Source organism: Balaenoptera ricei, chromosome 1, assembly GCF_028023285.1.
Source record: "Balaenoptera ricei isolate mBalRic1 chromosome 1, mBalRic1.hap2, whole genome shotgun sequence".
NCBI classification, from domain to species: Eukaryota; Metazoa; Chordata; class Mammalia; order Artiodactyla; family Balaenopteridae; genus Balaenoptera; species Balaenoptera ricei.
The window spans coordinates 172,254,615-172,282,354 of NC_082639.1; the positions used below are offsets into that span (position 1 = coordinate 172,254,615).

At 40.6% G+C, this 27,740-nt stretch overlaps 1 protein-coding gene across 13 annotated transcripts in view; it reads right to left on the minus strand.

Annotated features, from left to right (window-relative positions):
• Positions 1 to 7,473: 7,473 nt before the first annotated feature.
• Positions 7,474 to 27,740, minus strand: part of DISP1 (dispatched RND transporter family member 1) — a 209,499-nt gene continuing 189,232 nt past the window's right edge. For all 13 annotated transcript variants that reach the window (XM_059942068.1, XM_059942046.1, XM_059942074.1 and 10 more), the window contains 5 exons: positions 22,709 to 22,832; positions 21,766 to 21,893; positions 21,322 to 21,419; positions 19,216 to 19,313; positions 7,474 to 11,106 (listed from right to left, as the gene is read on the minus strand). In XM_059942068.1, coding sequence (XP_059798051.1) covers positions 7,495 to 11,106; positions 19,216 to 19,313; positions 21,322 to 21,419; positions 21,766 to 21,893; positions 22,709 to 22,832 — 4,060 coding nt within the window. In that variant the 3' untranslated portion in view covers positions 7,474 to 7,494. The remainder of the gene's footprint in view (positions 11,107 to 19,215; positions 19,314 to 21,321; positions 21,420 to 21,765; positions 21,894 to 22,708; positions 22,833 to 27,740) is intronic.

The following is a 27,740-nucleotide window of genomic DNA, read 5'->3' on the forward strand; positions in this document are numbered from 1 at the left end:
ATAGGTTATAAAGTTGGGGTAGAAAATATCTCTGTGGTACCCCAAGAATATAGTGGATGAAAACATTTATACAACTTTTGGAACATAAGTAAATACAGCTTATTTAAAACACAATGATGCTCAGTCATAGTGAGAAAGACTGGAGTGGGATAAAGTTTTTATTATACTGAAGTATTTGCACAAACATATATACTGAAAACATGTATGTACACACATTTACATACTCTACAATATACACAATAGTTGTAATGCAGGCAGGTATATAGATGGCGTCTGTGTGACACAGAATCAGCTCACCAAGGATGGCTGCTCAGTCTTTGCAGGTTGTGCTCCAATGAGACCAGAATGACATGAGGGGCATAACAACTCCCGGGACAGTGATGTCTATAAGTGGTAGCTTTACCAGGTCTCCTCTCATTTCATCCTTGCAACCCTGTGAGGTAGGTATTATCAGCTTTATAGAGGGGAAGCTGAGGTATTCAAAAGTGGCTGGTCTTGCTCTTCAACCTAAGTCTTTGGTTTTTAAACTCCAAATCCCTTGATATGTTTTAAGGCCTTGCTGCTTCATATCAGGATGAGTCTAAAAATGTCTGAGTCTATTTGAATCCTAGTTTCAATATTTTTCATATCTCCCACTAAAAAAAAAATGTCTTACTTGTGCAATTACTTGCTCTGCAAATTCCTTTTTCTTGGAGGGCATCAATTTCGCTTTTTAAGGACTTTTTAAGCTTTCTTGAAAGCAGAGGTTCTACATCATCAGAGGCCCTCCGCTGTGCCCTGAATGCAATGGACTTTGGGTAAAGTTTTGTTACTTCAGCACAGCAAGGTGCTGAAGAGTGCCTGATCTCAAGAGTTTAGTCTAGTGAGAGAGATAGATAATCAGACAATTATAATAGCAGGTGGTGGATGCAGATGGCAAACCTTGGTATCAGAGAGACTCCCTACTGCAATTACCTGCAGCTCCCTTCAGAATGGCCCAAACTGCTTAAAAAGATTGATTAGTCGGATTCTCCCAAGACCCAAATATGACATCAAAACACAGAATATAAAACCTTCCGTCCATCTCTGACGGGGCTCAAGATGAGTTCTCCCGGCCCAGGGTGGTTTTAAAGAATCAACCCACAGATGAAAAAAATCGCAGTTTTTGTTACCAAGGCAGGATTTGTGCCTAAATTAGTTTTCTGAATCATAGTGATTCAGAGGAAGGATTGAATTTTGTCTCAAAATGGACTTTTCTAACCTCTGCTTACTCTCTGATGGCAACGTGTAGATATTTACCAAAGTGCTGTATAATTTGTCATGATTGGCCGGGAAGTCATTCAGCAAAGGAAATTTACTGTACCTACCAATCACAGCCTAGGGTCCTTTTCAGGGCAGGGCAAAGAAATTCAAGTTGGGATCTGTGAAAGATTTATTCAGCAATTCAAGATTATTCAGTATCTATCTGTCCTACCTGATATATGTGACTAATAACACATACACTCTTCAGAAAACTGAAGGTAAAGGGATCAAACTGTAGAAAAGAACAAACGTGAGTGAACTTCAGTCTGAGTGAGGACACTGCCAGAGATTTGCATGTTTCTCAAAGCCTTTCCTCAGATCTCTGCAGGAAAGGAAATTGTGCGGGAGGGAAGATAAAGCTTGTGGCTTTACACATCTCCTCCTTTAAGGCTACATTGAATTAAGCGCTTGCTTGCTGCCAGAATGCAGACAACTAGGTCACCCCGCAGACCAGAGAGCTTCCCAAGGTAGAACAATGGCTCTCACGGGAGTGGGGCGCATCCAACAAAGATCACATTTAAGACTATTTAAAAACAGATGCTATTTGATATTCTCAACTAGTATTGAAAACATCTGGTAAAGTTTTGCTTAGAGGTACTCCTACTGGACCTGTTTTTTTTTAATCAATGATATTTGTAAACGATCATGTGATATTGCAAAGGCAGTAACACTACAGTAGTTTTTTAAATTCTTAGAGGTTGGTTTTCTTAAGCAGGCTGAAAGGGCTCTTTGTAATCGTGTTTAGATTATTGATTTATGTAGCAAATCCTTTCCCCTTTAAATAGTGGAAAGCTCAATTCCATTTCATTGATCAAAAATGTCCAATTAGTGGATAGAGGTTAAGCAAATTTTACCCTGATTGTTACTTTGTTGCAAATTAAAACCAGCTCTTATAAGAACCTTACCCAGTTCCACAGAAAAATATCTCTTGCTGCAAAGAATCTACCCTTCACTTTTTGGAAGCTGTAGATTACGTTTCAGAAAATTACGTGGAAAAAAATATGATTAGAGGGGTAAATGTCACAGTATAGCTATTCCAGTAGATTTGAGGACATCAAGTGCAACTCCAGCTTTACCGTGATAGTCACAGGGTCAGGGATACCACAGAGTCATTAATAACAAGCACAAAATCATGAAATGCATCCAATTTTAGGTGTCAGGTGAGAACGGTGGAGGTGTTGACCAGCATTTCAAACGCTGGCTTAAATCCCCTAAGAAGAGGGCAGGTGCTCTACAGAGCTCCTATTAACAAGTTGGGCCACTGACTTATCTTCTTACTGAAAATTAAAAGTATATGGTTCCCAAGGTTCCCTAAAAGAAAATCCTTGTGGAACGTCCAGGCTTGGAAGAGTCATTTCTTATACTATGACTTCTGAACTCAGAACATCATTGCTTTATTTCCTGCCCCACTCCCAACTTCATACGGCACTCTCGTGCCCCCAATCTCAGGAAGTCAGACTTATGGGCAGCAAACATCCACCAGGCTCTGCTGAGTTAGGAAACCATGTCCTAGTTGGCACTTGTGTTGTCAAGTTCATGTTCTAACTGATGGATTAGGGGAGTTGAAAGAAACGGTGTTGAGTTTGGTTACTTAATGAGTTGTTTTTATGTGTGCATGCTGTGTTTTCAAAAGCCGATGAAAAGAGAAATGACACTTTTTTCCCATGAAAAATCCAAAATTAGGGCAGTTAAAATATTGTTAAGAACAAAAGGCACAAGATTCCACTAATCAACCATGGATATACATTACTTATCCTTTTTTTCCTATATATTCAATGCAAAGATAGGAAACTTCTTAGTGTACAAAATTAAACATTAATGAAAGTGGTTGTTTTTTAAAAAACACTGTAGATTAACATAACAACTAGAGATAAACTAAATGCCAGCAAACATTTTGGAACTACCCACTAGGGTATAAAGGGTATTTGAACATGATAGTTCTTTCTGCATTAAAAGAAAAAAATCCCCTCTTGAGATTCAACAAATTTCTATTTTCATGACTATGTCCGAATCTTATGAAGAAAACCCAATGGAGTCTTTGGATTTTTTTTAACATAGACTTAACTTTTTCTTCTAAAATGACTCTCCTCATTAAAGAGAAAAGGCACAGCTGTTTTCAAACTCATTGTTTCCTCATATTTCCTTCAGAATCTGTCCTAACCCCTGGCAGAAAGATGGTTTCCATGTGAGACTATGTGAACGAGGAACACTTCCTAATCTCCTGTAAGACCACATTTGTAAAACTACTCTTCAAATCACCCGTTGCAAAAGTTTTAAAATTGGGAATGATTAAGGCTGGGGCAAAGATTATCGTAATGAAATTTAATATAATAACAGCTTAGCAAACTTTAAAGGACGTTGTTTTAGGAAGATGTGCATTTTATAGCAATTATACACAAGAAGTGAATATACACAGATGAGGCTCTGTATATTATCTTGCAAGAAAAAAAAAGGGAAAAAAATAGTTTTGAATAAACTATTTCAAATTGTTTGAATAGTTTATTTCAAACAATACAGCTCTTCTCTGTGAAAAACTTTGTGCTCTTGGCCTATTACACTTTTCAATCAAGTTGGGATTTAAAAAGTGACCTTGCAAGGAAGAAGTCAGGAACAAACTTGGTAACACGGAATCAAACCTCAGAGGTGTGTTCTGTTGCAGTAACAGAGAGTAAGGACATCCTTTTCATGAGCAAATACCCTTCAAGTTACAAGTATTTCACAGTGAAAGGACTCTTTTCCCCTACATACAATTTAGCCTCTTCTCTGCTTTGCAGTCCCTCTAGGACAATGGATGAAATGTCTTTGTGAAACGGAGCTAGAAATAGTGATCCTTTGCTGTCCAGCAATGAGGAATAATTTTTTTAAAAAAGTTTTCTAGTCCCAGGTAACAAATTCTCTAGAAAATTCCTGCATGAAAAATACAGTCAAATCAAAGTCCAAAGTCTGTAGATAAAATCAATGTGGCAAGGTTCCGGCCACAGTCAAGGTTGAGGGTAATTAAGCAGAAGGGGTGGGGGTGGGAGGGAAGACAGGCCCCTCTGGCATGCTGGAACCAGAGCAGGTGCGGAGCAGCCCAGGACTGAGGCCCGAGGGAGAAGACAAAGGACTTCTCCTCTCCTCCTCCTAGGGCCCTTTCACTCCAGTTTTTATTTTCTAAATGAAATGACAGCTCACCTGAAAGTCTTTCAGGTTGGACTCTCTGGAAAGAAGTTTGCTTCTCCTTTGCCCTTCAAGTCAATCTGTGTCCATGCTCAGTTAAAAAAAAAAAAAAGCAAAAAAAAAAAACCAACAAACTTTTGGGTCACTACATTTTCACTGGCCAACTTTATGTTTACACATTTCAGAAGAAAAACAAAGAATCTAGTGTTGGGGATTGTGAGTCCTATTTTCAAGTGTTCCCTTCTCTTCCTTGGATTTTTCTAACAGAATTAAGTGCACTACAAGAAGATCAGCTCGGTGCTTTGTGTCCACCTACAGGGGTGGGATAGGGAGGGTGGGAGGGAGATGCAAGAGGGAGGGGATATGGGGATATATGTATACGTATAGCTGATTCACTTTGTTATACAGCAGAAACTAACACACCACTGTAAAGCAATTAGACTCCAATAAATATGTTTAAAAAAAAAAAAGAATTAAGTGCACTAGAGATGCACATATGATCCTGAACGTCAGGGTTACAAAGGAACTGGTCCGAAGAGGCAGCTTAGCAGCAGTATGTGTGGGAAAGACCTAGTGGGCTGAGTTTCCTTGAAGCTGCATGAGAGGCAGCTGTAAGGCTTGAGCCAGAAGTTATTTCCATCTCTAAGTGAACTACCAGAAGTACCATCCTGTCTCCCTGGGGCTGGTCCTCCTTCCTGTGCTGTATTGGAGTCTGTTTTGGGTACCACACTTGGGCAGGGAGTTTGATAACCTTACTTATCCAGAGACCATAATTGCTCAGTCAGTGTTTGAAATGCTTAAAACCTGGTCATGAGAAGAACAGTTGAGTGAACTGGGGATGTTAGTGGAAGGACATGATTACTGTTTTCAAATCTCTTTAGGGATGCCATCTGGCAGAGAGATGAAAGATGTGTGTTTTCACTTCAGAGAACAGAATGAGGACCAAACAGTGTAGAAAAACTACAGGACAACAGAGTTGGGTTCAACCAAGGTAGTCAGGTAGTAAGTTTCTTGTCACTGAAGTATTCAAGCAAAAGCTGGAAAGCTACTGAACGGAAATGTGGTTTGGTGCAGGTGGGTTGGAGTCAATGAATCACAAGACCCCTTCCAACTCTTTTTTTTTTAATATTTATTTTATTTATTATTATTTCTTTTTGGCTGTGTTGGGTGTTTGTTACTGCGCACAGCTTTCTCTAGTTGCGGCGAGCGGGGGCTACTCTTCGTTGCGGTGGCTTCTCTTGTTGCGGAGCTCGGGTTCTAGGCGCGTGGGCTTCAGTAGTTGTGGCTAGCAGGGTCTAGAGCGCAGGCTCAGTAGTTGTGGCGCACAGGCTTAGTTGCTCCGCGGCATGTGGGATCTTCCCTGACCAGGGCTCGGACCTATGTCCCCTGCATTGGCAGGTGGATTCTTTACCACTGCACCACCAGGGAAGCCCGCCCTTCCAACTCTTGACAGCTTTTTTCAGGTCCTGAATAATACGCAGATCTAAGTTGGAAAACCATTCTTAGAAAATAACTTTTGGAAAGAACGTTGTATTTAGGAATATTCCCTCCAATATTCTTCAGAGGACCAAACTTCCCAGAATGAAGAAGAATGCAGTGGAACTCTCCCTGTCTGGGGCAGGAATGCACACAGTATCAGATGACACCCTGTAAGGAGGTTACGTCATCTGAAGAATTACCCAGAAAGTGTGCTCCAACAGCTCAAGGACTGGAGCTTGAGTTAATACAAGACACATGAGTGTCATTTAAGATGATGGCTGCAGGCTCAGCATTTCCAGGTGTTAGTTGCCCAGTAAAATCATCCGTGCACATTCTGAGACACTTGAACCCAGGAGAAAGCAGCCGTCTGGACACATCCCCTGAGGGGCAGAGATGGAAACAAACCTGCATAGAACAAGTTCCTCTATTCTGACTGCTTCAAGGGGCTGGGGCTCATCTGACCTGGGGCTCTCTTGGTCAAGATGCAACTTATCTTAAGAAATGTAGCACAGGGCTTCCCTGGTGGCGCAGTGGTTGAGAATCTGCCTGCCAATGCAGGGGACACGGGTTCGAGCCCTGGTCTGGGAAGATACCACACGCCGTGGAGCAACTGGGCCCATGAGCCACAACTACTGAGCCTGCGCATCTGGAGCCTGTGCTCCGCAACAGGAGAGGCCACGATAGTGAGAGGCCCGCGCACCGCGATGAAGAGTGCCCCCACTTGCTGCAACTGGAGAAAGCCTTCGTAAAAGAAATGAAGACCCAATACAGCCAAAAATAAAAAATAAATAAATAAATAAAGAATTTTTAAAAAATAAAAAAAATAAAAAGAAATGTAGCACAATTTCAGGTAATCACCTCTCTTCATCTGTGGTTTCCCTTCTGTGACACTAACATCACTGTCGCCTGACACAAGATGGTGCCCATGATTCCTGAGTGAATAGATGTAACCATGGAACAACTGTACATTTTGGCTAATGTGGACAAAAGACACCAATTTGGATACAAATGGGTCATTGGCTTCATGTAAAGTCTACCCGTGCAGACAGGTGGAATGCACTATTTAAATGCTTGGCGATTCATTTCTGAATGAAGCCTCACCAAAAATAGAAATTTTAATGTTGTTTAGTTACTGGAGCCCAACTGAAGTAGCTCTCTTAAAATCAGTGTTTGTTTTGAGCCATCAAAAGTCCTTATTACTGACAACCAAAGGCACCAGAATAAGGGTATCAGGTAAATACAACTGTCAGGGAGAAATGAAAGTTCTAGATAATTCAAACTCTAAATTTCTGACTCACTGCTATGAGAGGGGAGAGAGAGAGAGACAATAACTTTTCAAGCTGGGTATAAATGTAAAAAAACAACTGTACTTTTTGAAAATATAAAATTCCAAATGGCTAACACTTATTAGATAAGTGAGTTTGTTGATTGTTCATATGGAATCTAAAAATATCTCATGGTTTTTGACAAAGTTAAACATGCTTGTTCCTGTATTTTTGGACTCCCTTTCTAAACTTCTGGATTTGACTTCCATTTCAAAGGAACAATTGAGGCACTGGTTTAATACAATATTTATTAAAGTGTTTTTATTAACAAACTTTCGCCGGAAAGTTCCGAGTGTGTTAATACAGCAGGCACGTTGGCTTCAATGTTTGGTATTTGACAGTCCACAGAATTGCACTTAACTCTCACAATTCTGCCACAACTTTGTGGATTGTTTGGGCAGGACCTACAACCAGCCTCCCCCATTAAATGGTTAAAGATGAATTTGGGTTCATTCTGATTTAAGTGTTGTGAGTTTACGATGACATCCTTCTGTGACAGGCTTGGCTCCACTTGCCTTTCTGCCTTGTCAGTCGGACTCACTGAACTGGAGTCCTTGTTTGCAGCCCCTCCACTGCCCTCCGCGTTCCCGATGTCTCTGTCTTTACAGAGTCCCCTTTGGTGACTCTCAGGTGCACAGCATGCTTTGTGTAAAGCTCCAGCGCTTCTGCAGACCAGTGACGACGGCTCTGCCATCTTTGGAAGATGCTCTTCTAGGCTCTGAAGACTGTGTACGCTGGTCTTACCGAGTTTTTCTTGGGCCTGAATGTGCTGACCCGGGTGGTGGAAAAAACTCCTGGGCAGAGAATTCTGCATTCCAGGAGGTTTCACTCTGCCCTGTAGGCAGGGACAGTGGTGGATGTGTGGGATGGGATGCACGAAGCCCTCGGCGGCTTGGTGTGCAGCCTTCAGAGGGGCCAGGCCCTTCTGGACGTGCATGAAGCTGCTGGCAGTCGGAGCGCAATGGTGGCACAAGCAGTCACCCATCTGCTGGCAAGACGGCAGGCCATATTTCAAAGGTTTGTAGGCATTTGGGCAGCTACATCTCTGATTCAGAGAGAAGAAGTGACACATGGTGTGCTGTTCAAGAGAGGGCTGCAACAAGGCAGAGCTGGTTTCATGTTTGGTGCTTTTGTTGAGTTCGCTGTTGTAAGCTGCGTGTACAGGCATCCCTAAATTCTTTGCCTGGCTGTTGAAAAATTCAGAGCAGATGTGGGTCTCTTCGTAAGTGGTCTTCTCGGAGGCCATACAGCTGTGGGCTGCCAGAGGTTCTAATTCGTAAAACTCGTGCTCCATTTCAGCTTTTTGGCCCCTGGGATCTAAATGATAAGCATTCACGGTGTGTGTCTTGCTTTGTCCCTTGTCACCAGGACTTGTCGACAAGGTGTGGGAGAAGGCACTGCACTGGAGTTTTTTAGGTAAAGGAATCTGACCACAGGTACCCTGTGGCCCAAGGCACCGGCACATGCACTGAAAAAAGAAGGTGGCGAAAGCCCAGCTGATACACATGATGAGCATCATGAAGGTGCCCAGCTGGGTGTAAGCCAGAACCGTGGAGGGCATCATCATGGCCCCAGCCACGAAGGTGGTGAGTGCGGCCATGGCAATGGCAGAGCCCATGCGACTCAGAGAGAAGATCACCTTCCCTTCTCGGTCGGCATCCGGGGCCAAGCGGTAAGCAACCCCGTAATGGACGGCAAAGTCTACAGACAGGCCGACCGCAACCGAAATAGTGACCGACTCCAAAACGTTTAGCTCCCAGCCCAGCAGGACGAGAGAACCAACGGTGACGAATATAGTCCCGGCGATCGAAATGATGGCGTAAAGGCTTATGATGACGTTCCAGGTCGTAAGCAGCATCACACTAAAGGCCACGGCCACGGAGAGCCCCATGGCGATGAGGGTGCCGTCGGAGAGGCTGTCCTGGAGGTCATAGAACTCCAGATTGCTGACAAACCAGCCGTGGCTGAGGCCCTCGGGTGCAGAACTCAGCTCGTTGGAAATCCACGAGTCCACCTCTTTATAAAACTGATGCATCTTTTCGTAAGCCAGTGTGAAGAGGTAGGTGCTTTGGAACTCTAGCACGACTGCCCTGATGGTGTCATTGATATCAAACCTCGGCCCTGGGGTTTTGCTATCCAAATGGTAGCCCGTACTCCTCTCCAGCTCCATGATGGCTCTCTTGATGCACAGTTCGAAAATCTCTTGCTTATAGGGGAAGCTCCAGTGGCTGCAGCACGGGTACAGGGTAGGCTCGTCGCAGTCCTGGTTTTCCATCCACTGCTTGAAGGTCTCAATGAAGCAGCTGGTGAAGTCCTGTTCGTCAGTCTGGTGAAAGAATGTCTGATTTCTCAGTTTTTGACAGAACTGCAAAATCCAGACCTGGGAAGCTGGGCTGGCGATGTTAAAGCCGCCGTCTAAGGTCAGCTTCCCTTTGCTCTTAGGGTTTAGGGGGTTGCCATTGTCTTCTGGGGACACACCCCAGATGACCGTGATGGGCATGTGGAGCTCCTCTCCGTGGTGGACGCGCTCGAACATGAAAAGCTTTTTGTACTCGGCGTCGTAACGTTCAAATGGGTGGGACGACCTGAACACCTGGAACTCGGACAGCTCCAAAGAGGGCAGCTTCATCTTTGGGTTTATGCAGACGATGTAGGCCCCGCCCACAGTTAAGGCCAGGAACCAGACCAGCCATAGGTAGCGAAACTTAATGACGATGCACGGCAACACTTTTTCAAAAAAAATTCGAGACGCTTCCGAAATGGCAAAAAGGACTTTGTGGCACTTCTGACAGGCCGCTGTCCAGCAGCTTTTGTTATCGTATATTTGCTGCTGGGGCTTCTTGAAGCAGCTGAAGATATTGAGAAGATACCGCTCGTGCAGGACAACCACGGCCGGAAGCCATGTGACCATCAAAACGTAATTCACCAGTATAGCTGTCCCCGCGTATACCCCAAAGCATCTGATGGCTGTGATATTGCTCACGTAGTTAGCGTAGAAGGCAGCCGCCGTGGTAAAACTGGTGACGAACATGGAGAGGGCGGCGTGTTGCAGCGTGACGCTCACTGTCTCTGAGGTTTCCGCGTGAGGCTTGTCAAATTTGGTGTAGTTCCAGACGTCACACAGGACAAAGGCATCATCCGCTCCAATGCCCACCAAAATAATGAGTGCGGTGAGGTTCATAAAAGGGAAAAATTCAAAGTTAAACACCACGCGGTAGAGAAAATAGGACACGATCAAGGAACTGATGACGGCAAACATGGTCATCAGAGTGATAAACATGGACTTGGTGTAGACACACATGACTGAAAGGACGATCACGATGGCGATGGCAGGATACACAGTATCCATCAGAAGATAATCCTGAAATAAACTGTGTTTGATCCCAAACTCAATCCCGGTGATGGTGGTGACGCCGTCGGAAGCGTTCCAGTTTTCGAAGTTGTCCAAGTAAATGTTCATCATGCTCTCCCCTTTCTCTGTGGGTGAGAAGAGCATGCTGTACTTTAAAGCGGGTGTGTAGTCGGCTGTCTTTGGGGCCAGAAAGTCTTTGTCCACCAAGTAGTGGAGGATCTGGTACACAGCGTTGTACTTGGTACATTTCCGTGGCACGTTGGTGCACTTGAGCTGGTCCTTCCTCCGGGCTGCCATGTCCCAGCAGTCTGGCTCCAGGGTGCCGTTCTGGTAGTGTTTGGCGCAGGTCCGAAGTAGCTTCAAGGTATGAGAAACGTCTCGCTCGACGATTTTCTGGCAGGATGATCTGTTGTTCAGAATAGCGATGTAGTTCCCCAGCGTCCAGCTGGGGCAGCAGGAAGCAGCTGTGGTCCTCTGGCAGAGATCACCAAACTGGGGATGAGCTCTGATCTGCAGAGACAGAGACACGCGGAAGAACTGACGTTTAAAATCAGTTCACAGAAAGGTCTGAATGACGGTGGCCTTGAGGGACAGGAAAGTTACAGAAGTTATAGAATCATCCTCTGAATTAGGTATCAGTTTGAACACAAGGTGAGATTTCCCCCCAGATCTGCTCTCTTCTGCTGCAGAGGGCTCACTAGGTTACTTCATTTTGAACAACAAACTCCTATTTGGGGATGACATACAAGTGTGAAACAATTTCAGTCAATGCCAGTTTGGTTTCAAAAAGGAGGTAAAATTAACACCTCTTTAGTAAACAAGCCTTTTCAAAGTCACTTTAAAAAGCAATGAAATGGATAGGCTGTGAAGCTTATGCATGTATACCTATGGGATTAATTAAGAGAACAATTGCCCAATTGATATATAAAACGAATTTGTGGCTTTGCCTAAAATTTCTGGTAATCAGCATGAAATTTTTGGTGACAAAGGTACTATATTTCAATCAACTTGGAGGCAAAGATGATATTCTCTAGATAACTGTCAGACTCAAAAAAGTGATTCTGGTAATATCAGAGGAGTGATGCCAAAGACGCATGAAAAACCTGGAATAAAATTGTTTCCTGATATATGAGTAGAGGGGGAAAATGTTTCTAAATTAAAATTATATGTGTGTGTATATATATACATATACATACATATATATATATGATCTTAAATAAACATATAAAAGTAATAAAATACTTCAGTAGGAATTTAATTATTTCTTCCACATCTTTCAAAGTTTATTCAAGTTGGCTAACTCCCTCCTTTTGGGGAACTTTCTGTTTTGGTAAACAGGGGTCTGCTGCATATTAGTAAGTATAACAATTCTGGATTTAACATGGACAGTATTTCATTTAGAACACTATTCCTGGAGAAGGCTTTCCTTCTTATGGCTGTTCTTGTTATAGAAAATTGAAATTTGTTCCAATGTCAAAGCTGGCATTGCTAAGATTAGAGTGAAGCCTGCACAATCCCATCATCTTAAAAATCTATAAATTACAAATGGCCCCTCTTCCCTGAGGGTGAGAATAAGAAATATCCCCCTGCTCTTGAGCCTGTCCAGAGACTTCTCTGGAAGTGCCAGGGCTAAAGACGACCCACTCCTATCACTTTCTCTCATCTCTATTTACCAAAGGTTGTTCCAGGGAAGAAACGTCAAAGTTCAAGAAGGGCATGAGTATCTTTTTTTTCTAATAAGATTAAAACCACCCTTTCCCTTTTATTAAAGTAGGCTTTATCAATCATGCATTGAAATATTTTCTCAAAGTAGAAGAGAAGTTGGCACAATTCACCTCTTTAGAACTTCGGCTTATCCAAGAACCAAGTTACTAGTAACTTGGCTATGAAGACACTTTACTGGGACTTATTCTGCAGGGGCAAGGTGTAGGTGAAAGGAGATTGGCCACGTATTGGGAATTGCTGAAGCTGGGTGACCTGCACATAGGGATTCATTCTACTATTCTACTTTTGCCTCTGTTGGAAAATTTCCATAATAAAAGGTTGGGTGTTTTTTTTTTTTTTTTTTAAGATACTCTATTGGGGGTAAAGAAAAATGAGTCAAAGGGTTACTATACAAGTGTACTAAAATAATGTTGATTTTAACAAAGGTTTAATTTTTAAGCTCATTTTTAAAGAGTGATAATTACTTGACATTTCATAAAATAGGATAATTAATATTTAATTGTTTCTAGGTAAAAATATTCACATGTGCTAACTCAGGGGAAACTGAACCACCTAATAAATAACAGGAAACCCTGGAATAGCATCTCTCAGATAACCAGGTTTACCCCACAAAGAAATACCAGGCAAGTCCCTGGGGTCAGCCTGGTGAACTGAAAGAAAGGTAACGCAACCCCAATGTCTGACAGTTTTCAGATGGAAGAAAATGAACTGTATCCATTACGAAACCCACTATCAGCTAGAAGGAACATATTTGTACTTGCTCAAATAACCAAAAGCCAAAGATAAAGGAAATAGGGTTGCCAGCTAAAACTGGAAAAGAAAGCACAGAATTCTGTCCTTGAATAACCCTTTCAAAGAATTGCAGGGGTTTTTTATGTGTGTATCTGACCAAAGATTAAAAAGTTGGACATGACAAACACAGACTAAATACTACTTTGATGGCTGCTATCAAAAATAAATGCTAATGAGCCTCTGGAGGGCCAGTCCTCACATTCAAAGGTGATGGCTGATGTACAACCTTTGGAAAACAGTTTTTGAGGACTCTTTTATGGGGTAAGAAATAAGGACAGAGAGAAGACATTTATCCTGAGTTGGATGCCAGTGCCCTGAATCTAAAGGAATGGAGCTCAAGGATTGTCTAGGCTTTCAGGGAGTATGTCCCCATCCATCCATCCATCCATCCATCCAACCATCCAAAAGGAAAAGTATTTATTGAGCACCTATCAAGACAAATAAGGCAAAGTGGTCCCGCCCTCAAGTGGCTCACAGTGAGGCAGGGAAATCAGACAAGAAAACAAACCGCTACAATTCAACACGAGAAGCAGCATATTATGTGTAAGGGTCTATGTGAACCTGTGGACAGAGTGCCAAAGTCTGTAAGTGCGATGGGATAACGGCACAACTTAGTCATCTGGGACTGAGGTAACTCAACACAGAGTCATATTTTATATTGTGGGGCTTAAAGAGCTTGGCAAGCAGGTGTATCTTTATGCAGGAGGCAGCTGCATCTTTGCCATATTCATGGGAAAGGGATTGACAGGAATGATTTTGAAATCTTTGAAGTTTATAAAAATAAGGATGGAGTTAATGAGAGTAATTTCTTGCAACTCTTATGAGTAATGCCCTTTTCATTCTAGGTATTCACAAACGCGATTTTTAGGGATCATTTTGCTTATGTGGTGATAACACGTCTTTGCACACTTCCCTAGTTAGATAGTAGCAGGGGTGGAGTTGGCTTCAAATAAGAGCAAAGGAAGAGGAGAGAAAAAGAAGAAACCAGCAGAGTTTTAAATGATACCTTAACTTTCAAAACTAATGGCCAAGTTGGAGATATGTTAAGAAGCTAAGGGGGGCTTCCCTGGTGGCGCAGTGGTTGAGAATCTGCCTGCTAATGCAGGGGACCCGGGTTCGAGGCCTGGTCTGGGAAGATCCCACATGCCGCGGAGCAACTAGGCCCGTGAGCCACAATTACTGAGCCTGCGCGTCTGGAGCCTGTGCTCCGCAACAAGAGAGGCCGCGATAGTGAGAGGCCCGCGCACCGCGATGAAGAGTGGCCCCCGCTTGCCACAACTAGAGAAAGCCCTCGCACAGAAATGAAGACCCAACACAGCCAAAAATAAAAATTAATTAATTAATTAATTAATTTAAAAAAAAAAAAAAAGAGAAGATGGAGCTAGGAGTAAAGTACACAAAATACAGTCTCCACTGAAGGTAGGTCACACATTTGGCTCTAAGCTTTCTAGGAATCAGTATAAGGAAGAAATCGCAATAAAGTTTGTTATTAAAAAAAAAAAAAAAAAAAGAAGCTAAGGAAAGAATAAAGGGAAGAAAATTAGGCCCTTAAAACCAGGTTCAATCAACTGCTAGACACTCCTTCCCCACCCAAGTTCCTCATGTATTGAAAGTTGAAGGGAGCCTAGAGAGGAAGAAGAAAGCAAGAGCTCCACAGCTCTCTTTAAAACAAGCATCAGGAAACACATTTCTGGGGTCCTCTAAGCATGTGAGGGGGGCATTCCAGCTGTCCACAAAAGCTACCTGAGTAAAAAGGGTCTTAGGCACCAAATTTCAAATCCCTTCTATAAGCTGATTCCTCTGAGCTCCAACATCTACACTATGTAAAGACTAAGAAATAGGGTAAAGGGCTTCCAGCAGAGTCAAGATTAGAGACACACACACTTCTTTGTTACTAATGACTCTCTGCCAGTGTGTCCCGTAGGAATGTCAAAGTGCAGAGAAAAGTAATGAAGAAGATCAGGGGAGGCAACTGAGGCTTCTTTTGAAAGAGTCTAAGAAAACAAGCATTTCTGTGAGGAGGTAGACGCAGCATCAGAAACAGAAGCTCTTCACTCTGGAAACCAGTGCCCATCTGAACTATAAGTGGCATGTAATTTAAATGGGATCTGGAATTTGAACTCAATGTATTATCAACACAGGCAGGCGACCACTGAAAGACCTGGTCTTGTGACATTGCACTGATTACCAGATGCTTTCTGGAGTCAACCCACCAACAATTAAGCTCTTCTGCTCTGTACCATTTGGTGTGTGTCCCATTCAACTTGATAGTTGTTAATAACCAAGTGGTTAGGTACAATAGCTAGGATTTGAGGGGGGGAAAAAGGGAAAGACTGCCAAGTTGCCTCAGGACACATTTTGCTCAAACCGTCACAACAAATAAAAATCCTCAAAGGGTCTTGAGCTGGGAGACTCAAAAAGTACAGTAATAATCTGAAATCTGAACTGTTGACCAATAGTTATTATTTAAGATATCACTGAATACATTATCTCTATGAGAAACATATGTCATTCTGGGTTCAGAGCAGAGTTTGAGACTAGAATACAAGGGCGTTTGCAACTGGAAAAAAAGTATTTAATTTAAAAAGTTAAAATTACAACCATGCTCCTTGAGGTAGTATTTGGGGGCCTTGATTCTGTTTATTCATTTATTGGTGTGGATCTACAATTGGCTTGACCATTCATTCAGATGTACGTGTCTTGGGTCTGTTCCTCAAATTTTCACAAGAGGATCACAAATTGTTATGTTCCTGCCAGGGATTACAGACTTGAACTCACAGCTATCCAATCCTTATTATGAGCCCAGTAGGAAAAAAAACTCAGACAAGCAGACATCTATTCTTTTTGATAGTCTAAATTTTGCAAATGCATCAAGCCAAACCATTAGAAACTCCGTATTTAGCTTTCATTGCTTTATCCCTGTAGAAATGCTTCTGCTATAATGTTTTCCTGCTACCAACCTACTTGAGATATGGTTTACAAACCAACTAAGAATCAATACTGTACCTCTCGTAAACCTGCTAAGAACTTTTTCACAACATCACACTTCTTTTATGAAGCCTATGGGAACAATCCTTTCCTGTCTTAGTGTGAGGAAAAGATGGGCTTCTTCTAAAAAACACATTTGTTACTCTATTTAAGTGACTTTTGTCTCTGATCATGAATTCCTTTTTGCTCTGGCTGCCAGGGAGGTTAGAGACAAGTTTGAAGCTCACCACCGCTCAAATATACAGAATTGTGGGGTATGCATTATTCTGTGTTCAATCTCATCCTTAGCTTTATTATTTTCCTCCCATTATTGTCCCTTCATGTAATTCATTCAACTTCTTTATCTTATCCTTTCTGTATACCTTTTTGTAAGCTACCTATTGATGCTGATTTTTATCATCTGAAATATATATAAAATAATATACTGTTTTCACTTATGAAAACTATAATGGCACAGTACTGCTTACTGGCTTTTGAGTCCATAAGAGTCTAACATGTATTCATAGAATAAATTGCTGGATCTTTTTAAAAAGTATACTTATTTTAGGCCATGATGATTCTTTGAGGTTCAGTTGAGTGGGAAATGGTAAATACAGTCAAACAAGGCAAAACACATATAGGGGGAGTGGTAATCTGCATTATGGAAGCATAAAGAATGGTGGGTAAAGGCACAGACTCTGGAATTAGACTTGGCTGGGTTGAAATCCTGCATCTGCCACTTGCCACCTGTGTGAACTTTTCTCATCTATAAAATAGGCAAAATAATAGTGCTTCATTCCTAACACTGTCATGAGGATTAAATGAAATAATTCATTAAAGTGTTTGGAACACTTCCTGACAAATATTAACAACACTCAATAAACATCAGCTTTAATCAACTGAGTGAATTCAATCACTCTAGTGTCTTCCAGGGAGGGAAGGTCTCAAGATTAACTGCAAGGGTAGAATAATGAGATCTAAGAGGTATAGAAGTTAATGAACTGTTCTCATCCAAGGTGTGATTATAAAGTAACCAGACTGGCTTAACTTCTCTAAACTTAACTGCTCATCTGTTAAAATGTATATTAACGCATATATGTGGAATCTAGAAAAATGGTACAGATGAACCTTTTGTAGGGCAGGAATAGAGATGTAGACGTAGAGAATGGACATGTGGACACAGAGGGGGAAGGGGAGGGTGGGATGAATTGGGAGATTAGGTTTGACATAAATACACTACCATGTGTAAAATAGATAACTAGTGGGAACCTGCTGTATAACACAGGGAGCTCAGCTCGGTGCTCTGCGATGACCTAGATGGTGGGGGAGAGGGGGAGGGAGGTCCAAGAGGGAGGGGATATAGGTATACATATAGCTGATTTACTTCATTGTACAGCAGAAACTAACACAACATTGTAAAGCAATTTTACTCCAATAAAAAAAAAATGGCGGGCTTCCCTGGTGGCGCAGTGGTTGAGAATCTGCCTGCTAATGCAGGGGACACGGGTTCGCGCCCTGGTCTGGGAAGATCGCACATGCCACGGAGCAACTAGGCCCGTGAGCCACAACTACTGAGCCTGCGCGTCTGGAGCCTGTGCTCCGCAACAAAGGGAGGCCGCGGTGGTGAGAGGCCCGCGCACCGCGATGAGGAGTGGCCCCCACTTGCCGCAACGACAGGAAGCCCTAGCACAGAAACGAAGACCCAACATAGTAATCAATCAATCAATAAATAAATCTTTAAAAAAAAAAAAATGGTGTTATTCCAAGGTCACAGGTCCATTGTGAGAGAAGTTAAGTACCCAGCATATAAAGCCTTGCACATAGCAAGGGCTCTACATATACACTACTTTAGAGTTAACCTTCTGTATGAGAAGGGTTGTAACCCACAACAAGGAGAAGTATGTCCATAGCCTCTAAAAAACCTACTGATAGCTGTAGAACAGAAGAAAATATGACAAATAAAAATTGACCACTGATGAAGAAACTTTGGGTTGTTTATAGATAGTTTGTGACTTTGGTCTATTTGGAGCTGCACAGAGACAAGATGTCACTCACAGAAAATCCCGATATCCTAATCAACGTAAAAGTTATTTTCAAAATATATAAAGAGCATTTCAGAATGAAGAATAAAGTCAGGAGATCTGGGACCAACCAACTAGGTGACCTGGGTAAGCCACTCAGTTCTCAGAAGGTACTTATATCAGCACAGTGAGATGCTGGTCTGTGGGTTACCTCAGAGTCCTTTCTACCTCCTGTTCCATTAAGAAGCCCTGTTGATAGAACAGGTCATTGCACTGGATTGTCAGTCTAGCTCTTAGCAGGGCATGTGATTAGATTTTCAACTGACCAGTGATTTTCCATTTTAGAATTATGCTAAGAACACGAGTTCCTTTTCTACCTGGTTACTGTGCTTGGGCAAGGCCATTAGTGACATCAGACAGCAGTTTCTACTTGGAGAAACTACCTCTGAACACATGAAATTGACAGCTCTTCCAAGCTCGGTAGGTGACTTTACACTTTCTGGCGCTGTCTTCTTGCATCTTTCTGTCTTGTAAAGCAGCCAGGTGTTTAGAGTTCGGAACAATCTGGATTGGATTACTTTGGCCATTTCCATAGATACTGTATTTATGCCCTTTGATGTCCCCTTTCCTAGCCTGTGCCCTAAATTTTCCTTTGAGGTCATTGGCCCAAATGACCCATTGATTGCCAGAAAGGTGAGCATTTCATTGCATCATTAAGATGCTGACAATCGCCTCAGGGGGAAAATGGAGTGAACAATGAAACTAGATTAGGAAGAGAAAATACAACAAAAGAAGAAAAAAAAAAGGCTTAACTATTATCCTGAAAGGAAATAAGCTGTGAAATAATACAAAAGACTATCACGGACAAAGAACATGAGTGGGAAAGAAAAAGAGTTCTTTATTAAGGAAGATGGTTTGTCTTAAAGGTGGGGAAGCAGAGACACTTTGATCCTGGGATCCGAAAGAATGCGAAGCCACTCTGCTGGTGTTTACTCCTTGGTAGTTAAGCCACTTGAATGCTTTCATCTGATCAGGCACCAGGGTCAGCAGTAAAAGGAGTTTCAAAAGTATAACCTTATTTGTGCTAAACATATTTCAGTTTTACTTTACATACCTTTGAATTATCTACATTGCACATTGATTTAATTGCAGGTAAATTCCACAATGTCTCCCCTCCAGCTGAAGTAAATACTACTCTGGAATATCGGTCACCTGGTGATAGGAGAAAAAAAAAAAAGAAAAAGGTTTATAAATTATTCATTTATTTCAGAAGACTCAGCGTTCAGAAATAATTCAAACTGGGAAACCACCTGGGCAATTCATTAGCAGTAGGGAATCCTGTCTTTCATTAAACTCCAGGAGAAAAATGTAAAAAAATTTTAAAGAGTAACGCTATAATATTGCTTTAGCTCAAAGCCTTTGTCTACTCACTATATCTTAAAAATCATAGTAGTTATGTAACATATCTAGTTCTGATCAGACTGTAATTAGGAAGAGCAATCCGTAAGAACTTTCAGCAGAAAATCAACTGAACGCCTCCCTCTTAATTTCACAACACACCACCCCAATGGTATATAAAATCAAAGAACGATGCACCAGGGAATATCAAGAATGGATTATAAGGATGTCCTCTTTGGCAGCTAACTAGAGAGCAAAGACGGCAAGTGACCAGCTTAAAAGCACTAAAAACAGTCAACTAAACACAGAACGCTGGCCAGGATCACAGACATACTACTCATTCTGGTTGAGTGTTCAGAGTTCTAGAAGAAACATTTTGAAAATTATACTAATACAAAATATGTTTCTGAATAAGGGAGGTTGTGTGATATCCTGGAAAGAGCATGGTCTTCAGAGTTAGAACTGGGTGTAGCCAGGTTCTGTCATCTACTAGCTGGATGATCTTAGGCAACTAACAACTTCTCTGAGCCTTGGTTTGGTTCCTCATCTGTAAAATAAAGACAGCAACACTTTCCCAAATAGGTGTGAGAATTAAATGCGGTACTGAAAAACGGGTGCTCAGTAAGTACTGTTTCTGCTTCCTCAGCCATCAAAAAAATTAATATGAACCAACTGAAACAGAGTAGATTCGTTTTATATGATCTAAAATGCCTAATGGTGCTGACAAAGAAAATCAATTTGCAAATTTATGAATAAAGCTTTATTACATGAAAAACCTCATGGTCACGAAGTTTTCTTTAGTAAACTCTTGTCTTCAAGACAAATAAAGACCCTGAGGTTTGACAAGATCTAGAAACATCAAAGACCCAATCAGGTCCTCTAGTGATCTTACTAAGAAGATAGGGAAAAAACATATTTTAGAAGGATTTTCAACAGCAACAACAAAAAGCTGAAACCAGAAGAGCTTCAATGTTAATATTCACTTAATCAGAAACTGGAGTTACTGCAATTCCTCATCCGTAACCATGAGGGCTAATCAATGACTTTCAAAGTGACACATGTTTCCTTGAGGCCGTGAACTCCTCCTTCCTGGCAGCTGCACAGAGACCAGGCTGACTCTAGGCTACAGCGAATTTTATTTAGTGAACTTGCTGCCAACATTTAGAGATCTGGTGATTCCACATTGAAATCTGGATTCCTGGCCTCCGGGAATTTCTTACAATCTTTGGGCCCTCGTTTTTTCAAGGCCACATTCTGCTGCATTCTCCTCAATCACCATCACTTCCTGCATTCTTAACCCAGCTCACTTTTCTCATTCATATATGAGCTAGGTCCCTGAGGCATTCAAGCTTTGGACCTCTGGACTTTATTTTGTTCATCTCGCTACCTGTAATGTCTAATGACAAGGCTGGCACAAGAAGGCTATTAATATAGGTTTTTTGAATGAATCAAAAATTTAGATATAAATTTTTGATAATACTGTAGATTATTTCAGGGTTCAATCCAAAAAATGTACAAGGAATTTTTAAAATGCCTTGAGATTTTGGGCAAGGTCAAGAATTTTATTAGACTTATATCTTTCTTAAAACCGAATATAACCCAATCACCTCTCATTAATTTTTAATTTTAGGTAAATAAATTCAGATTAGTGGTTGACTGACCTAGAGAAGTAAAATTACAAGTTAATTAAGCTAAAACCCCTTTCAGCATGATAGAAGCAGTGAAGCTGTGTGACCAGCCACCTACTCTTGACAGTCTAGGATATCAATCATGTTCAATCCCAGGAAACTCTGAAAGGTTTGTCATCTACGATGCCACTCACTTGGAACGTCACAGAAAAAGCTGTCCTTGTGGAAGTTCCAGTCAACTTCTCTTTTCTCTCTTTCATAATGATCATCTGACCATCTATCATCCCGATGGCTGAAATGGAACACAGTTTGATCTTCAATCAAGTCCTCACTATTTCAAGGCTGAGAAGCCTACTGGTAACAATACAACCTCAAAGTCATGACCTATTAAGCGCTTGATATTAAGTCGGAAGGATGAACATAAGCAACCAACATTAATTTTCTCACTTCTGAAAAAGGAAAGAAAACCCCAAACCCTCACTAATATACAACAAAATCTTAAAAGACAGTGAAAATTTCAACAAATTCAGTGGCAAAGATTTTGAGCCACACATTTTAGATGTAATCTTTTTGCTCAGGCAATGTTTAAAAGTGGAATTCGTTAGCAGTGGTTTGTCTACAAGTTAATAAATGATTACCTTTTGGCTTGTTCATCTGCATATTTAAAGGGGTAATTTGCTAATGTTGCTTTGTATCCTGTATTTTTCACCATGTTATTCCATGTGACCAGTCTCTGGCCTATTGCAGTCCCTCTTGGTTCAAAACCCTAAGGCAAAATATTACAAATTCCCATTAGTGTACTTCATTTCAGGCTAAGTATAGTTATAACAGCTCGGGAAGGCAATGTCAAGGTGATGTATAGCTTTCAACAGAAAATATACACGTTCCTCACAGCTACTCCAGAGGCGAACTGCATTAAGACAAGATGACTTGACATAATAATGATCACCTATTTACTGTGACAAACAGTTTGATTCTTTGGTATGTTACATGTCTCAGGAAAGAGGAAAAAAAAAACTTATCTGAAGTTTCTCTTCCAAATTCATACCTGGCATTTATTTTTATGTTATAAAAAAATCATGGTCAAATTAAATTGTGTTATGCATGCAACAGTGTTTTACAAAGGGTTTATCATTATCCTTGCTCATACTTTCCTCACTATTCCACTCCCGAGGGACATTTACTTAAAAACAGACCCTGCTATCTCTCAGCAATACTGAAATTCCCTTAACGTCTTTGGGAAAAAAGGTGACACTCAGTCTTCAAGATTTTTTGAAGACGTTTTTACAGTCTGCAGATTCTCTAATTTTCTGCTTTTTAGTTTAAACATGGAGACCAAGAAGCAAATTTCCAGATTTTTGATGGTGAGCAAGTTACCTGACCCCTTTTAAGAACCTGAGAATACAGACATGTCTCTACTTTTCAGAAAGAGAAGTGTATACTTACTGATGGCTTGAGAAGGTTTTTAAAAGGGATGGGATACTAAATAACATAATGCAACATGTCTTAAAATACTTAATCTTTTGAGATGATTGAGGGCTAAAGAAAATAAACAGATTCTACTGGCTCAATTCTCCTTACCAGCAATGGATCAGAGAAATCAGGAAGCTCTGGCACTAATACTCCAACCAAGGCACAGACCACGATGAACACCGTGCACATGCCCAAGACAACCACAGGCCAGTCTGCTATCAGGGCTGCATAACTACAAAAGCAGAGAGAGATCACAAAGAAAGCCTCTTAGAAGCAGAGTAAAGTTATTTTGCTACCTAAGAGAGCAATTTGTTAAATCTTCCTATTTCAGACCTAGCACAGGTATTTATCAGTAAAAGATCTCATGAGATTATAAGTATTTCTACATAATTAAAGTAGAAAATGGGAAAATCACTGTCCTCTCATTTTTTGTGATAAAGTAGCAGTGGTCAGATGCTACAGGCTATTGAGAGCAAAAATAATGTCCATTCCTGACAAATAACATTTCACTGCTACATCTGTGCCTGGGAAAAAGAAGCTCTTAAATCTACACTTTCTAAGTGGAAAGAAATGTATTTTAACAGAGGCTCCATCCTCCTTGCAGTCTCTTTCAGAACTTTTGTTTCTCCAGTTATTCCTTTCTCCCTACTTTTACTCCATCAGTTCTTGAAAAAGAGCTCAGCCCATAAACAGGTTCAGGTAGTGTAAGTCATAAGAATAACCAAACCAAACTGAAACCTCCCCATAAACCTATTAACCTTCCATTTAGCTAAAACTATAATGAACTTATCCACTAGATTGTGAGCTCCATGAGGGCAGAGGCTATTGATTGATTGACTGGTTGATTTAGTGTAGTATCAGTGCCTGGAACAGTGCCTTTTAAAAGGTGCTTGGTAACTATCTATTGATTAGATGAACAAACACCCATGTATGTACCTATCCTCCCTTCACTCTCTCATCACCACAGCCTGGCTTTAGTTTCTTACTACACCTCAGAAACTCCTCTCTGTTACCAAATCCCACCATTAAGCCATTTCTTCCAACACCCTTCCCACACCCTCATTCACCACTTTCCATTGAAATATCTGTTTCTGGGCCCTTCCATAAGATCCTGGACCATGCCTTCCTAACCTGATGCTTCCAGATCTCAATAAGAACTGAGTGCTCCATAGAAGTTGACTAAACTGAACTTTTCTAAAATTCAAAATGTATTCTGCCAACTTCAGATTTCTTGAATTTTTATTAGAGAAAAAAATGAAACATTTAACTTGTGGACAATTATTCTCAACAGTGTTATTTAGCTCACTGGGCTGCTCTGATGGCTGTTTCTGGCTCATTTGAAATAGGCTTCTTGCTCATATACTTTGAGTTTTTCTGCAAAACCATGCTAGCAGTTTAAAGCAAGCTAGTGGCTCTAACCATCATTCTGAAAAAAACTATTATATGTCTCTAAGAATAGACGGCTGATTTTTATACTCTGATCTCTCAAATTCATAGATCTGGCTTTGCGGAGATATTCAAATTAAATTGTAATAAGGAAGTTAAAATATAACATAATTATGCTTTAAGGGAGCACTCGCACAGGCATTTTTCATTACTGTTCTTTTAAAAGCAAGCTTAGGAAAATAAAGAACAATAGCCTGCACCCACTAGGAGTTCCAGTTGCTCTCATGCTTTACATAGATTATCATCTCATATAATTCTCACAACAACTTTATGAGATGAAACTGAGGCACAGGCAGGTTAAATAACTTGTTCAAAGTCACAAGCTGGCCCAGCTCATAAAACAAGCACGTCCTGGGGGTGTAATGTACAGCATGGTGACTATAGTTAATAATACTGTATTACATACTTGAAAGTTGCTTAGAGAGTAGATCTTGAAAGTTCTCATTACAAGAAAGACAAAAAATTTGTAACTATGTGTGGTGATGAATGTTAACGAAACTCATTGTGGTGATTATTTTGCAATACATACGAATATCAAATTATTATGTTATACACCTGAAACTAATATAATGTTACATGTCAATAATATCTCAAAAAAAAAAAAAGGTCACAAAGCTAGGAACCTAGGTAGTCTGGTTCTAGAGTCTGGCCTCTTAACCACTATGATATCGTCTCTTGCTTCAAACACAAGAGAAACAGAAGACATCAGGAATAAGTCAACTTGCTACAAACAGATGCTTCCTCAAACTGTCATTTGAAAATTAAATTCCTAAGCCACAGTAATAGTTAATTTCTCTATGCAAAATCACCTAGACCCAAAGCACTTCAAGTTTGAACATTATTCACTGGACTGTAAATTCTGCATTTAAAAACTCATTAAGGAAAAATTATGCTAGATAAGATGGAATCACATTTTAAGAACAATTCTGAACGTAATGAAAACAAATAAATCACAATACGCTGGTTGTAGTTGTTCAAATGTAAACACCAAGTGGTCAGAAGCGTTCATATTTCTAGAACACACCCAAAGCTTATATTCTCTATACTTCATTTCCTCTTCTACCAAATGCAAACTAAGATGAAAGTAATCGGTTTGAAGCAATAAAGTCCTTTGTCAATAGCACATTTGAGAACTTCTGTTCATTGCTTCAGACTTAAAGAGCCCTTTACATTTTAGACCTTTAAAATATCAGCCCTATGAAATGAAAATGGCCCCAGGCTTACACAATTACTCATTATACTTTATGTTAAATGGATCAATTTTCTTTCAAATGAACCAGAAGTTATGCATTTTTACTTACAAACATGTTATCAATAGAGGGCAGTGGGCCCCAAATTGCTTAGTTTTCATACTGTGGTTTAATTTACCCATATAATGACTTTTTGTTTGTGTTCTTGAAAAATCTGCACACATGCATAGCAACCTTAAAAACCTCATTCAATAATTGCTTTTTCTTGCCTTTGAAAACATTTGGTTTTGATTTTACAGCACTGCTCTATACCATATCCATGCATTGACTACATATGGAAACTTTACGGCATTAGTGATTTCAGCACATTTCTTCCAAACACGTTTAACCTTACTATATTACAAGTCCACTTCCTCACAAAGCAGATGTTTCACATGCTAACCTTTCCTAGAGACAACTGTTCGCACTTAAGAAATGGACTCACCATCCTGAGGACATAAAGCACCGTGGGGGAAAGCCCCAGCTATTTTGAGTAAATGTCATTCAGACAACGGTTTCTCCTAAATACCACAAAACTGCTGAGGCTATTTCTGTTTCCTGCTGTCTATTCTAAGATGTTGTGTAACTATGGGCACCACGTGGGAAACAAAAGTTTCATGTATAATACGAAACCCAGACAATGGTTGTAATATTAAGGCAAAAATCTAATAAAGCAGGAAAACTGGAGAAATAAAGGAAATTAAAAATGACCTCTAAATTTTATCGCTATATTTTTTGGCTAATTCCGTTCATGGTGAGTCTGGGTTCCAGGTACATATTCTAACTAAGTTTAAATTTGAATAAAGAACCTGCACATTCTTTTCTGTGCATGGGAAGAATTTTCCAAAGGACCACTCTTTTTCCTATAGTATGTTCCTCTGCGTACCACGTAGCACTTGCCTTTCCTCTGCCTGATCTTAATTTTGTAAATCTTTAGACCACACAACATAATTGTAAACGCAATCCACTTCTGTAACTCCTGGGTGACAGCAGGCAGTCATTTTCCAGTGATTGACCAGGTAACAGTTTTCCTCAAGGCCCTACTTACTGCTGTATCAGCTGCTTAGGTTAGGCTCGCAGTTCGCTATCCACGGCACTGCTCTATAAAAAAGTGTATCCGTGGCACTTCTCAGTAGGTTAAGTCTCAGATAGTACAGATATGAAGGGCTCAGAAGAGCAGAATGAATGGATTGCGTCTGTGGGTAAACTGTGGATCTGAGTAAGCGGGCAGGTTGCCTGGTACCGTGGTCCAGGCTGTTCCTGCCATGATGGATTTTCATGAGGATCCAATGGGAAGTCCCTCAAATATCCTCATCGATTCTCAGCCACCTTATTATTGGGTTTATTCTGGGAAAAGATCAGAAATAACTGTTAAAACAGATGAAGTGTCTTACAGGGCTAACTTATGCTGTAGTGACATTATATGGGGGCCTGTTTCAAATGGGCCATTTGTATTACAATAAGACCCTCCAGAGTAAATTTTCCTCTCAGCTTACAAAGACTTTTTTCTTTTGCCCTTTGCTGCCTTTCTGGAAACACTCTTCTCTTTCACCCCTTCCTTTCTGAGCAGAGAGCCAGGCTTTAGAGAGTATGAGTACCTTGGACTTGAGGCCTCCTTTTCCTGACCAACTACCCAATCCTTAACCCCTGATAGCTTGGCTTTTGCTCTCATGACTCTTCTGAAACTGCCAAAGTCAACTAACTCTCTTGGTTTTCATCTTCTTTGACCCGAGCAATATTTAACACTTTAGCTACTGCTTGCTTCCTAAAAAATCTCTTCTTCCTCGGTTTCCTTCTTTCTGTTTCCTTTAATATCTCTCCCTTTTTCCTCTTGGCCTTTAAGGGTACCCATTTCTAAATGTTATTAATCATAACATTTCTAGTGGCATCAACTATCAATTTAGTGGGAGGAATGATTGAAGCTTATGGAATTTCACAGAGGAAAACAGTACAGAACTCTTTCTTTCTTGTGAAGTAATAAACTCATTCAACAATTAACATTACATAGTAAGAAGGCAGGCATTCTGGGAATAAAATAATAGCAGACATGGATATTATCCTCAAGGAACTTAGAGCCTAATTCAGAAAATCAGACCGGTGCACAAATACCTACAAAACCAGGTCAACAGAAGGATACAGATAAAATGTTTTGTGAATTCAATGAAGGAGGCGAGTACTTCCAGCTGGGGTAGGAAAGGGGAATCAGAAAAGGCTAATTTTAGGAAGAAGTTGTATTTATATGTGTATATACTGAAAAGAATAAATTCAGGTTTTTAAAAATACCAGTCTATTAACAGAGACAAATATATACGAATCTTTCAAAATATAAAACTTCTGGTCACTTAAGAAGACCCTATTATTTCTAGAAAAATGGAAATTCATTTTCTTCATATGCCATATTTACCTGTAAAACCTCTTTCCTTCATCTTTTTTCCATAATTTTTTTGCAAAATTGGGTAAATAAA